Genomic DNA, 13,946 nt, shown 5'->3' with positions numbered 1-13,946 from the left:
CACAACAGCTGTAAGGCAGCTGGTTTACTCGAGTAACCATAATCAACACATTTGCCAAACACCATGGGCAGAAAGCATAACCACCAACAGTGCTGTGTTCAAGTGCAAGCCATTAAAGCTTTGACTGCAAATCCAAGGGAGGATTGTGACTGTGCCTGAGTGTGAGCTTTCACAGTTCTCTTTTTTCATAAATTAGTGGGTTTTTTTCCCTCTTGAGCCATTTTAAATTGGATTCACTGCTAATTAATCATAATTATTTTGCAAATGATGTGCAAGGCAATGCACTCCTCTGTTTCTGAGACAGAGCCAGCAATTCAAGGTCACGGGAGTTAATCCAAACATGTCACAGATATGGACAGAGCCACAGATAGAATGACATATCCTGTGTCATTGATAGTAAGGGTTGGCATTAACCATTGCAAACCTTTATTTCTATCCTTAAAGATGCATAATATACCCAGACGTTTAGAGAAGTTAAATGTGTGTGACTGTTTGAATATGTAGCATTGGGAATATTAGGAAGATAAAATGGGTTGTTCCTTCTCTCTCTGGAATTTGCAGCAAAGCAGCAAAAATGGTCACGGCTGTGTAACTTTGATGGGAGGAAAGTTAAACTCTGTACTTGTTTTTGTCTGTTGTGTCTGGTTCTCACCTGCGCAACAGCAGCTTGGGATGGTTCTTGCTCTCAAGGTTGCGGTCTATGAGGTCAGACAGCAGGTGCTTCAGGACATCAGTGGCGTACTCCAACTTGCTCTGCAGCACTGTCATGATAAGTGAGGCCACGTTGCCACGGTCCCTCATGGAGAAACCACGCTGGGCCTCAAGAGTGCGAATAAAACACAGCAGGAAGACCTTGTTGTTTATGAGCTGGCCGAAGAGCTTCAGCCCCTTTTCCACTTGATCCTGTCGGTAGCCCGGAACCTGTGAGGAAACAGGAGCAACAAGGCCATGTCATATACACGCAATTAGTCATCGGTTCATTTTCAATGTAGCATTAGCTCCCCGTCTCCCTGGTCAAAAACTTAGTTTAAACACATTTTTTAAAATAATAATTAATAATAACCAATATATAGATCAAGTTTATAGACAAGCAATATTAAGACGCATGAAAATCCGTGTCGTAAAAATAAATTCCATCATAGTTTCTTTACTTAAAAAGTGCAGTTGTACATTAACAGATCCATCTTCATGAATAAGGGTGGAGAGAGGAGAGGAAAACCCCAAAAAAGAATCCCGGGATGAGGAATTTAACTTCTTCCAGCTTTAGTCTGAAGGTTGAGAATAAAGGCAAAGAAACACTAAGCCTCTTGAGGGAATGTTTATTACATCGATGGTGCTGTGTTCCACACTAATGCAAGTAGAAAGGGAGTGCAGGGATGTGAATTCCCCTCATCGGAGTCCAGATAGTCCCTGCACCATTTATACTAGTCACTTACCGCATATGCTTCCTTTCTCAATTTCTTTTCTTAAATAGCACCTATTGAGAGTATGTTTTTTGTTGTGTCTGTCACTTGTTCTCTTTGTACCCAATGCAGCTGTCTACCGGCATATGTTCGTGCTTTTACCTTTTCTACAGGAACCCCTTGTAATCTGCTGGGAGTTATTGTTAAATTGTAAGTCTAATTTCATACCGTCTGACAAGATGTGTACAAGTGTTTCGAGAGTTAGCATGTGCCTTTTTCTCTGCATATATATATATATATATATATATATATATATATATATATATATATATATATATATATATATACTGTATGTGTCATACAGGCACATGTGGGAATCTGGGAAAACTGGGAAATGTGTCTGTGCATGTTTTCTGCCTTCTTTTCTAGCTACCCAAATAAACTATGATTTTTGTGTGGATTTAGACCCAACAAATATACAGCACAGTACTGTAACACACACACTTGCTTAACATATCCCTTCGGACAATGGAGAGCAGCAAAAAGGCAACCGCTGCTGAAACTGAATCATTTCCGTAAGAGTCAATAGGGAAGTGGGAAATATAATGGCAGGAAAAAAAATCATACAAAAGCAAAATGAGATTCAGCTATGAAGTGAAATTGTCGGGATAATATGGTATATGTTTAGTTTTTTATATTTCAGCATGAAGCAAGCATTATTCCAATAGGTCCCAATATAATTCCCATGACCTGGGCTATTACTAACATGTCTACAATCCACTCAAAAATTGGACTTTAAATTATCCGATACATCCATAACAATTAAGCAGCCATCAACTGCCTAAGACAAGCCTGCTACTTTTTTCATTAGGCTCCTATTCCACATTATACTCCTCATACAGTTCGACATTTATACCAATTAAAACATAATTAATATTGCTTATTACTGGTAAATTCTCATCAGGGATAGAGTGGCCAACTCTGAGGGCAGTGAAATGGGGGTCCATCATTCCCTTAATGGAACAAGACGACCTGCTCAATTACGTCCGTCTGTCAATGTCACTACTGGGGATAAATGACTTGATTTTTTTTGCTTTTGCTTTTCTCCCACTGATTGATTTTTAATTTGTATTTGAGGTGCGGAGAGAAAACGGATCGGCGTCTCATATCGTTTGAGTTATTAATGAGAGAGCGCTCCAGGTTGGAGGGCTGCCTTGTTTGTTTTTTAAAAAGTGTCGTAGTCGGCCGTCAAAAGGCTTTTGTTTACCAGACAGCGACACAAACAACATCGGCGTCAATTTCACCTCCTGTGACACGCCGTATTGTTAATTTGCTTGTTCATTTTGCTCTCTTTTCACATAAGGCTAATTGCATCAAGATTGTTATTTGATGGAGACTGAAGAACAGGTGCACGCACTTATTTGCACTATTGAAATTGAAATGAACTTCTAATACCTCGCTGTCCTCCTTTAAGAACTGCTGATCGACACAACTAATGGAATATCTATTGAGTTTCAATTAAGTAGATACCGGAGATGCCTTCAAGTATGTTAGTGGAAAACCTTGATTTTGACAGGTATGTTTTCACGTGTCACCATTAACAATCTTCACAACTGGACGCAGAAATGGGGGCTCCATATGTGGTACTATTTGAATGTCAGCGAGACAGTCTACCATACCTCCAGATCTCGGAGGACAGGATGCTCCTCGATTCCTGGGAAGAGGACCCTCATGGTGTAGGTCCTGTAGTCCAAGAAGGGGATCCCTGCTCCATCCAGATCACTGGTCAGTTCGTGGATATCCGTCTGTAGCTCTGCAAAAGCTGATGGACAAACCAGATACACAAAGCAAAACAATTAGCTCATGACACCATGGCAGCTCTGCTATCAGAAGGTTTACAGTCAACATATCAGAACAATATAATAAAATCAATGCTAAAGTGGCAACACTGGATGCTGGAAATACATAAATACCGTTTAGCACATACTTTGAAACATACTTTGAACCAAGAGTATAAAAAAGTTCACTCGGCAAATGTCACTTTTACTTCTGTCCAACCTGATGAGCTTACAATATATGGACTTCGTAATCAAGTTTTTAGTTTTTAGTCTATTTCAAAAAGAAGAAAAGAAAAAAAGTACCCAAGTTTGCACAGTTAGTTGGATGTATTGAGGAAGAAGCTCTCCTACATGTAACCTGCTACACATCAGCATCAACCTCTTACCCTCTTTGCACTCCAGAGCCACACGCGACTCAAGGTTGTCCATCTGCATCTGCAGCCTCTTCAGCGTCAGGTCACTCTCACGAGACTTGCGCTTGTAGGCAATGAGAACCACCACGATGACGAGGATGAGCAGGGCTCCGGCTGCGGCGATGCCAATGATTGCCGAGCTGCTGAGCGGGCTGTCAGACATGATGTGGACCACACCTGGGGAAAACTCGATCCCACCCACCCGTGCCTTGTGATGGGGAGAGATAAAAGGGCCAGATTATATGTGCTATACGTATGGAACGGTTTTCTTATGGACGGGCAAAAAAAAAAAGAAAAGTGGTTCAGTATACCGGAGCTATAATCAGAGGAGAGCTTCATGTAAATATGAAATGTTGTGTTCTTCAAGGCAAAACATATCACAAGTATTTATGAACCATCACATAATATTGCCTCTGTGAATCCGTTCAGGTCTATGAATCATGCCCAGACAGACAGACAGACATATTGATTTGATTTTTATGTGTGGACACACGGTTGTTTATTTGTGCATTTTCTAACAGCGTTACAGTAATGTGTCCATCTCTGACATTGGCTTCAGGTGGTGACGTCAGGAAAGTGTTCCCTCTTAAAACCTCAAATGGAATCTTTATCGAGTTTGCCGGGGCCCTAATCCTTCCTATTGAAGGCTTATTTGTTTGTCTTTTGTCTGCTTGTGGGCAGTAAGAGGAACCACAGATTTGATTAGAGCTGCCGTCTGTCTCGAAGTGGACAAGACGATGGATTAGAAAGCAACGCGAGGAATGTCCGTCCGTCTGTCAAACCGTCTATCGATTTGCAGGTCTGTCTGCCTTCTCCACCACGGCCTGACCTATCTGTCATGTGTATCTGTGTGTCTCCCTCTTGTCTTTGTGAGCATGTGCTGTATCACTCACCAGGACCTTGTGTCGACCCGTCAGGTTGGGCGACTCACAGAGCAGCTGGGTCTCTGACACTGTTAACATGCAGGGCTTCTCTCCAATAAGGACTGTGTAGTTCAGCTTCACATTTCCACTATTGGTTGGTGGAAGGAAGTGTCGCCCCTGCAGGAAGAACCCATGCATAATTACATGTTGTGTTGTTGAAGGGAGGGGTAGGAGACATATTTATTTATATATATATATATATATATATATATATATATATATATATATATATATATATATATATATATATATATATATACACTAATCATACTACAAAATGGCATACATACATGTTCTAGGTAACTGAAAGTCATAAACTTACAATCAATAAATACAGATTGTAAGTAAGTGTGTTTATAATACCTATCCTCGTACCTTTAGTATAATGGGGGATCCGGGTTTGAGCTCCAGCACTCCAGACACACTGAGTGGCTCAAACTCAGGATTGGGGTAATAGATAAAGTTGGTGTTGTTGAGTGCCATCAGAGACAGCACATCGTCCAGTTTAAAGCCAAACTCAGTCGGCCTCGTAGACGCCTCTTGCTGCCGGGCCAGACTGATGGGCAGCTCTGGGGCCTGGCACAGCATGGTGGTGGGGCTCAGCACCCGGCACAACTGGCATTGGACAGAGCGGGGGAGAAGTTATACTCGTGAAAAATTATATATATATATATATGAGTGCTTCGTGGAAGCAGAGAAAAGCTGTAAATTGACACATTGTCATTTGCTGTGTTGCTTTCTGTTCTGTACTTAGGATACTGTGAGCGATTATGCATTAGTCCACATCATACCTCACAATCCAATTAATGCATGGCCCCTATTACTTCACTCATGCCTCTTTGCAACTAGAGCTCTGGCAAAGTAGCACTTGGACGTGCACCTACATAACTATATGCCAAGACATCCAATCAGCAGTTAGTGTGAATCATTTATTTCACAGGTTTACATTTCACTCAGCCAACTGGAGACTCAATTTAAAACTGGAAGCACCTCCAGTTCAAAAAGTACAAAGAAGAACCTGTTGAAGTATTTTTCTCAAAGAAAGGCAGCAAATGAGGAGCAGTTAGAGAGCGTGTGCAGTCTCACCACTGGCTGGCTTTGATGTGTGAAGATTCAGGAGTGATAACTAGGTCTTACCCTTCCTTCATTACCCTCTCATCACTTCTCCCTGTCCAGTTATTCTTCTCTGTGATATTTTTGTCTCGCTTTGACACATTCTTAATCCGTAATTCATCTTTCTCCATAACCCTTTACTGCTCAATTATAGTGACTCATACATATTTCTTCAGTGTCTTACATGTGATGTGATTTGAATTCTTCCTCTTTATTCCTTATTTATTCACATCCAGTTGTGTACACAAGAGCTTTGTCCGATCCGTCATTGTCATGCCATTCAATATCCTAATAACGTCTCCATTCCTCTTTGTCTGTCAGGGCTTTGACAAATCAACCGCCAACACAGGTCTCATCCACGGACATTTCCGTCTCATTCACAGACGTTTCCACAGTGACCTCTGCCACGCAGCCACTCAAACTACTGCCTGTCACTCTAATTGGCTCCTTGAACATAAAACTTGACTAATCCCGGAAGGTCGTCGCGACATCTCGAACCATTATCCTGCACTGCTGCAGCAAGGTAAAAAAAGAAAGAAAAAAAGACTGTTGCTTTAATGTTTCTTTTTTGTTTTCCTCACATTCAGTGCAAAATCTGAGCTGTTTAAGAAACTGGGAGTGAGTGACGCATTTCAGCACACTGGCTTGAGACACAATGCCCAGTGTATACATACGTGAGCACAGATGTTAAACGTGGTGCAAGCTCATGCTCAAATGGAGCATGAAGATAGCATTACTGCCTTTTGTTACCCCTTCTTCTTTCAATCAGACCACAGAGACCCTTGTATGGCTTTATCTATCCTCCCCTGGGTGAAAGGGTGAATAGAGGGTAGACGAATTTGATAAGGGCCAATCTCTGTGGTTTTTTGTTCGGTGTCAAAACTTCCCTGTTGTTACAAAGATGTGGAGAGGAATTACATCATTCTCTATTAATTCTATTGCAACCTGTCGATTTCCACTATGTCCTCTCAGGGTTTTACTTGACCCATTTACCTCAAAAGTGGCACTGAAGCATTTCGGCATGCTCTGGAAAAAAAGAAAAATGACTCTGAATCTTACTGTGGCCCTCTTCCTATGGGACGCCCAGCTGACAAGGGATGTTAGGTACTTAGAAACAAAGTTATTTCACTGACTGTAATCTCCTTCAGGTATATGACCTTGGATTGATTTTTTCACCGAGATGAAGCACCAGGCCTCTTCTTTAATCATCCACATTGCTTGTTTTCGCGATCACTTACATTGAATGTCTCATGACTGTTGTATTTGGCTCTGATGAGTGGGGTCTGAATGATGTCCAGGTTTGTTCCTGTCACGGTCACTGGGGTATATCCACTGATGGAAAGGGAGAACATTGAAAACAAGGTTGAAAGGATAGCTCAGATTGTTTTGACAGTGATATATATTACTCACGGGGAAATATATTGATACTGTGACATTAGCTTGCGCTTGCAAAATTATGATGTTGTCGATCTCTTCACACAGTTGTAGATGGTTATACTTTTCTTTTAACCAGATCATTTGCCGCTGTTCATTTCTGTCTTTAATTATCGTAAGCGCCTGCTTTGCTGGAATAGCTACATCTACATAATCCATCGCCTCCATCAATATCAGTGAGTAAACATGCCCTTGAACCATACCTGTAGATGCTCCACTCAGGCTCTATCTTGGTGATGGTGGGATCCTCCACGTACTCAAACCGCAGGTCTTTCTGGAGATGAGCCTTGTCTATGCTCACAGACACGGACACGTTTCCACAGCCATGCAGGGAAGCAAGGGTGCTGCAGGCGAGCCACTGGCCGCCCCTCCTAGAGGGATGACAGGATGATGAAAACTGGTTATTAGTCATAGACTTCCAATAGAATTTCATCCAACAATATATTACACTGTGTAGAAACTCAGAATTCATCTCTCAAGCTGTTTATCACTGCCGGTGCAGACTAATAAATCATTAAAAAAACAATCTTAATTTAATAATAAAGATGGTTGAATGGTTGCTTAAGTGGACATGGATAGATAGTTTATTGACAGCATGGAATTGTGCAGTGATCAGTGGTTGCTGGACGATTACAATATGTCTTTTCTTAAATCCCATTCCCATTGAAAAATATCTACGAAGCAAAAAGATACACCACTAAATAACAGATGGAAGCTTCATGATTAAAGAAACTACACAGCATTCTTTGATCGCCACCATTTTCTTCCTCCAAGGACATTTAATTACCGTCAGTTTATGTTGGGAAAAAAAAATGATCTAGCAAAGATGAGAACTGTCAGAGGAGTTTATTCCCTGCAGTTTGACTAACACGGGCTTTGACTGAGGTTTTAATTGACTGTTTAAGTGTGATTGGCAGGATCAGCTCTGGCTTGCTCCCCACTAACCTCACATAAGTGCACGGCTGGTCTTTAAACATGATTGACACGTTGCTCCCAGCGTCGAGGTGGCTGCCGGTGATGTTGACAATGGTTCCGCCAGAGACTGGCCCTCGACTGGGCTTGAGGTTGATAATCCTCGGGATCTGGAGAAGGGGCAGAGATTGTAAAGTCAGCTCGAGGGTGAAATCAAGGTGAATACGTGACGCATAAGGGTGACATTTTAGTTAATACAGGTTAAAGAAGTTCAGTGAAGGTAAACCGGAGGCATGCGGTATTTAATGTAGGGGGCAACATTATAGGAATCCTAGTGAGCAGGTAATAAATGAGAGAGGTGGAAAATATGACGCAGTCTGTAATGTGTTTTGTATGCAAAAAGATTGTGTTTGCATTCCTAATTTTGTTTTAATTTATCTAAATAAAAACCGATGCTGGGAACAAAACTAAATGTTTAACTCGTGTCCAAATAACAATTCCTGTTTAATTGAATGAAACAATATACAATGTATTTATTATAAGCCCAGTTATAACTCCTTATTTAAAATACCTCACTAATAGGCAAAGCATTTCTAAAAATTAGAGAAATTTATGAACCCGTTTGTTTTAATGAGCTGAAGGCTCCAGAGGAAAATCGACTGAACATTCTCAGCTAAATACGCCTCTGAGTGTTAGTGTATACCTGCACTCACTAATCCCACTTACATACACGATACAGCTTTGACACAGCAGCAACTGATGTATTCCACTGGAAGCTGTGCATAGAGTAAATCCTCCTTTAGTTCATTTGGCCTTCATATAATCTCATCTCCAGCCTGCTGCGTGGTGAGACATCTAGACCTAACATCATATAATCCTGTACAGGGACCCCGTTGAGAAATGAAACTCCGCCAGAGCCCATTAATGGACGGCAGTAAAACTGATAAAACTCCTTAAAACGAGTACATAATGGCAAAAACTGCAAATGTATTTCCGTGCGAGTGGTGCTGATAAACTACGTGCAGAGCGGGTTTTGAAAGAACACAGAACGTGTGTCATGCGCGTGTTTTTATGTGTTCATGTCAGAGGAATGTATTTATAACCAGAAGTGTTTCTTTTTAATTCTGCACTCATTAATGACAATTATGTCTCATCGCTGATACCCGCATGAGAGATTCTGAGAAGCTCGGTCAGAACCACAGCCAACACATGTACGTACAGTATTAATACAGTAGGTGAGAACACAGAACAATGAGCAGCAAGGTGCTAACATGCAGTTTGTGACATTTACAGCATGTGTGCCTTCTTGCTTATAGAAAAAAAAACACTCTATACAATAAATCCATCATCTAGAGACTTCTCAATCATCAAATCAATGAACCCCAAATCTAATGAAGATACAAGGAACATGCATTTTCACTTTGAAGATCTCGATTTATAATGAACATGTTTATGATAATGCAAAAAAATGATCAAAAAGAAAAGGGTAGACTCACCACAAAGTAGTAGTACTTGGAGGACTTTGCCATGAATTCTGGTCTGCACTCTCCAACCCCGACACAGACCTGCACATTCCCCGTGTACTGGCTCTTCTCCGCTTTACCCATCTCACACACAATCCTGTCAACACACAGTAGCATGAATGTGGGATATGTAAGAACAAAGAACATATGGAAATGCTTGTGCAGACACCCCCCAGCTGTATATGCCACGCACAAAAAAAAAAGCCTATTCAAAAACACTGCAGCAGTTCGCCTTGCCAGCAAATGCTGAGCAGATTTTGTAAAAAGAATTGGACCTAAACCTGTTAAAACCAAAATAAAATGATGCGCTATTCGGCAGCAACTTTACCTTCCACACTACTTGTGGGAGAAAAAGGAAAAAGTCTCTACCCTTTTACATATGACCTCAAATACAGCTACCTCTTCTGCTGGGTCAGCATTTACTTGTGCTGGCACACAACTTACTTCCATAGCAGAAGAAGCCCTGGCTCTGGTGATAAGCCAACTTTAAACTAGTTTAAAATAATTTGACAGATGGTCCCTTTAAGGAATTAAACTCAAAAGTCAACTAAAATGTGACTTCCTGAACTTTCTAAAATGATTATGGGAGTGTGTGTGCTTATGTGTGTGTAATGTGAAATGTGGGTTATTCCCTGTTCCTTAAGGGCCTTTGTACTCCGTGTGTCACATCAAACTATAATTTTCTTGTGGTCTAGGGATTAAGCTAATTCGGCATTAGTTTACCGAGTATGTAGTTCTCTTTTACTCACACACCTTCTTTCTTGCTGCCTCACACACACACACACACACACACACACACACACACACACCCTGAGGTGAGTAGTCTGACTGATCGGTTGGTCAGACTGACTGATTGTGGCTCCGTCGTGTGGGTAGTAACACAGGTAACATAGTGTTGCGGTATCTGTGGCCCAAGGGTCTTTCTCCCTGGAGGGCATGCCGTGCTCGGCTGTGGTCAAAGTGCCTTTAATGGGAATATGGCAAGTGAAGGGAAAACGAGGCTCCGAAATATAGTTTGACTTCTCTCTGTGGTTCCAGTGCAGCTAGAAATGTTTTTTATTCATATGTTGTGTACATTTTTAGTTGAACGAATAGTGAATTACTGTAGAACAAAGCTCATTACAACCTGCAATTATCAGTATATGTGCTATTAATTGCTGTTTTCAACTGGCTGTTGCCTCAATGGGACTTGCTGTGTAGTGCAACATTGAGACTATCTGAGGATTTGATGTTTATTACATTGTGCTGTGAATGTTCTATATTCAGTCATCGATATACAATGTGACTTACTGTTCTGCAGGTATGTAGCCCTCGCGTATGGGGGTGCAGTCCACTTCGGCTACCTTCACGTTATCCTGAATCTCTCTGAAATCCAGTCCCAGGTTCTCACCACGAATAGTCACGAGTGTGCCGCCCTCCCTGGGACCCCGCAGAGGTGTGATCTGTTGAAAGTACAATCTGGGTCAATTATTTTGGAGATGTTTTGTTTGTTCTATCGAAAAAACCCACGCTATGGTTAGTTGCACAAGGTTATTCTGTTGAAAAAAAAGGGTGCAATTTAATTAAAAAAAAACAAGTCGCTAAAATTGTAGTTGTGAAAATTGTAGATAAGTAAAGGTATAATATAATATAATTGGCCACTTGACTCTTTGTCTCTTGATGTATTTTATTTTGAATATATCAAAATAGTTTATTTTCTACAATCAAAAACTAAAATGCATTTGATGTCAAAATGTACCAGATTATTTAAAAGAGAATTCAATACTGCGTTGAGCCATATACTTTCTAGACTCCAAATGAATTGGCCAACATAAGAAAGCTATTTAAATGTAATTAACATAATCTGTCTCTATTTGATGTCTCGATTAGCTGCAATATGTCTCTCAACCCCTTGTCCATACTTCATAGACCACTATTTTAAATAAAATAAAGGAGATTCATGGCAGTGCACAGTATATCCATGTTATAATGAACACTTTAAATAACATTGGAGTCAAAATGCGAACTTCCCAAATGTGAGATAAAGAATATTAGTGGTTTGTTTCTTAGTGATTTGGTTCCAGTGTAACCACTGCATGGGTATAAATGGAGAAACAGGTGGAGAGTGATAGCAGATCATTCAAATGTAATGTTATCATATTATCTCATATGGGGCACAGTGTTTTCTGATCACACGTTATGTAACTGCTAGAAAAAGAACAGACGGGTCTGAAGGGTGAGGCGATGGGTGAGACGACCAAACAACAACTCCAGTGACAGCTACGGGGTCAAGACTCTGGGGTCAAGGGATTATCATTTCTCAATACTGTTTTCACTGCAAACCACGACAATGTGTTATATGAGATTAACTTAAAACGTGGCATTGGGCGACATCTTTGCAGTAATCACAGTGTCCTTTGATTCATCAGCAACATCTCTCGTTGTTGACGAGGCAGTTCCAACATCCATCAACGCTTTACTCACACAATTACTTTTTGGCTAGTGAGTGTGTATCAGGCCGGCCCAGATGGATGGATGTTAGAGACGGACAGAGAATAATCTGTTTCCATCGGTCTCTGTCAAATAGAAGTCCTCCATGCTGCAGAAAGCCTTTAATGGTGCTGTGTCACCCCCCCCCCCCACCCCCCCCGCTGAAAAAGAGTGACCCCCTGCTGCGTTCACAGGTAGAGTGCTGAGTGAGTGTTTGTGTGTGGCTTTATCTTATGGCTGGACACTCTTGCCTGTTGTGGTATGATAATCCTTACGTTGCAACCACATGAGCATCACACTATTTTAATTAGCTTATTTCTCAAAGAAGTGAACAGATACAAAGTCAACAAGCTGGGCTTGAAAGGGAACTAACCAATCGAATGACAGAGGCAAACTCAAGCCAGGTCATGCACAACACAAGTCCTATGGCTGCCATGTGGGAGATATCGTTATGGTATGCTTCAATGTCTCTGATTAATAAGGATCCCTGCTGATATCTTAATGAAAGAAAAGGGCCAACAGGGAGTGGGGCTACAATACATGCAATTAAAAAGATTGCTAACAATACACTGACGCTCTCCATTTATTAGCAAATATGGAGGCTGGAGAGGGACAATGAGTTAAAGAGAAATAGTGAAGGAGGAGGAAGAAGTAAAAGAATGAAAGAGAGGGAGAGACGCGATGAGGCGTTGATTAGATTTGTGACTTTGACAAGATAATAGACGGTTGGGCAGAGGCAAACACTTAATCACTTCTCTTGCTCTCTCCCGTTCTCCCTCCATCGTTCTGTTCGAGTCTCTCCCTCTCATATTGTTGATGGGAGACGTCATTATAATGAAGTGTATTAGAATGCATTAGAGCCCCGGTCGTCTTGGAAAAGTCCTCACTCCTCACCCACTGACAGTTTTTATGGGGGACGTGAGAAGGCTGCAATATGTCCCGGCTCCAGCCTCAGGGGTGGAAGGAGAAATACAGGGCTTGTCTCTGGATTCAGAGACAAGTCCTGTATTTCTCTGTATTTCTCCTCGGGGTGAGGAGGTGCACTTTATTAATCCAGACTCCTTTAATAAACCCGAAAAGGGACAACATGTGTGTTACCACCTTCTCATCACCTTCCTCGAGAGCTTTGCCTCGATAAAATGATCACAACTGGGTATCTATGAGTAGACGAGAAGGCAGTAAAGTCCCCTGTTTTGGAGATCTCTATGTCTTCAGTGTCCAACAATTTCAGACTTTTTGTTATTCAGGTGTCTGACCATCCTTCTTTTTTGTTAGAAAATATAGAGAGCGTTCTTCTGAAACCCATCAGGTTAACGTGATCCGTGGAGATTCAAGATTACGAGAAACAATGGGGTTTGCCGTGCTGCTTTCAGTAAATCTCCGCCGAGGTCGGCCACTTATCTGTATGCTGGTCTATGTCGGACGATGTAGAGAGAGGAGAGCGGACAGCTGAGAAGGGATTAACCTTCCATTCCTGCATCCCTCGCCCCTCTCTCTGTCCAAACCTATCACTCCCCAGGACACCAAAAGGGATTCCCATCTCTGTCTTTTTTATCCACGCTTTGCTTCATCCCTTCATCTCTAGTCAGTCACCATCTGTTCTTTACGCTCGTCCTGAGGAAAATGACACAGAGGGGACCTTCATATCCATCATGGGGATACGGCGAGGTTGTAGGGGTATTCTTCCACTCCTTCAGCATGATTCACATGACTCTATTCTGTCTCAGTCTACCCATCCGTCACCACCTCTCCTTCATGTAAACCCAATCCATCCTCCTGCTTCCATCCAGGCATCTTTCCATCCGTCTTTCCTTTGCATCCTCTTATCCTTCATCTCGCTGACCCCTCACCCTTCTGCCATTGCCCCTCTTACATGTCTTGCACAGGTCAAGTCCATTTGCCTCACACGGTGTCTGTG

The 13,946-nt window shown here is 41.7% G+C and overlaps 1 protein-coding gene across 1 annotated transcript in view; it reads right to left on the bottom strand.

The window, feature by feature from the left end:
• The window catches only part of plxna4 (plexin A4), a 181,525-nt gene that overhangs the window by 27,770 nt on the left and 139,809 nt on the right, over nucleotides 1-13,946 (bottom strand). Inside the window, exons 12-21 of the mRNA XM_034526697.1 lie at nucleotides 10,850-11,001; nucleotides 9,533-9,656; nucleotides 8,070-8,206; nucleotides 7,328-7,495; nucleotides 6,929-7,022; nucleotides 4,953-5,192; nucleotides 4,548-4,694; nucleotides 3,628-3,862; nucleotides 3,083-3,225; nucleotides 653-921 (exon numbers count right to left, since the gene is read on the bottom strand). Of these exons, the coding sequence (XP_034382588.1) occupies nucleotides 653-921; nucleotides 3,083-3,225; nucleotides 3,628-3,862; nucleotides 4,548-4,694; nucleotides 4,953-5,192; nucleotides 6,929-7,022; nucleotides 7,328-7,495; nucleotides 8,070-8,206; nucleotides 9,533-9,656; nucleotides 10,850-11,001 (1,709 nt within the window). The remainder of the gene's footprint in view (nucleotides 1-652; nucleotides 922-3,082; nucleotides 3,226-3,627; nucleotides 3,863-4,547; nucleotides 4,695-4,952; nucleotides 5,193-6,928; nucleotides 7,023-7,327; nucleotides 7,496-8,069; nucleotides 8,207-9,532; nucleotides 9,657-10,849; nucleotides 11,002-13,946) is intronic.

This window comes from Cyclopterus lumpus, chromosome 23, assembly GCF_009769545.1.
Source record: "Cyclopterus lumpus isolate fCycLum1 chromosome 23, fCycLum1.pri, whole genome shotgun sequence".
NCBI classification, from domain to species: domain Eukaryota; kingdom Metazoa; phylum Chordata; class Actinopteri; order Perciformes; family Cyclopteridae; genus Cyclopterus; species Cyclopterus lumpus.
Note: the sequence above shows the minus strand (reverse complement) of the source record. Positions and strands in the feature narration are given on the sequence as shown.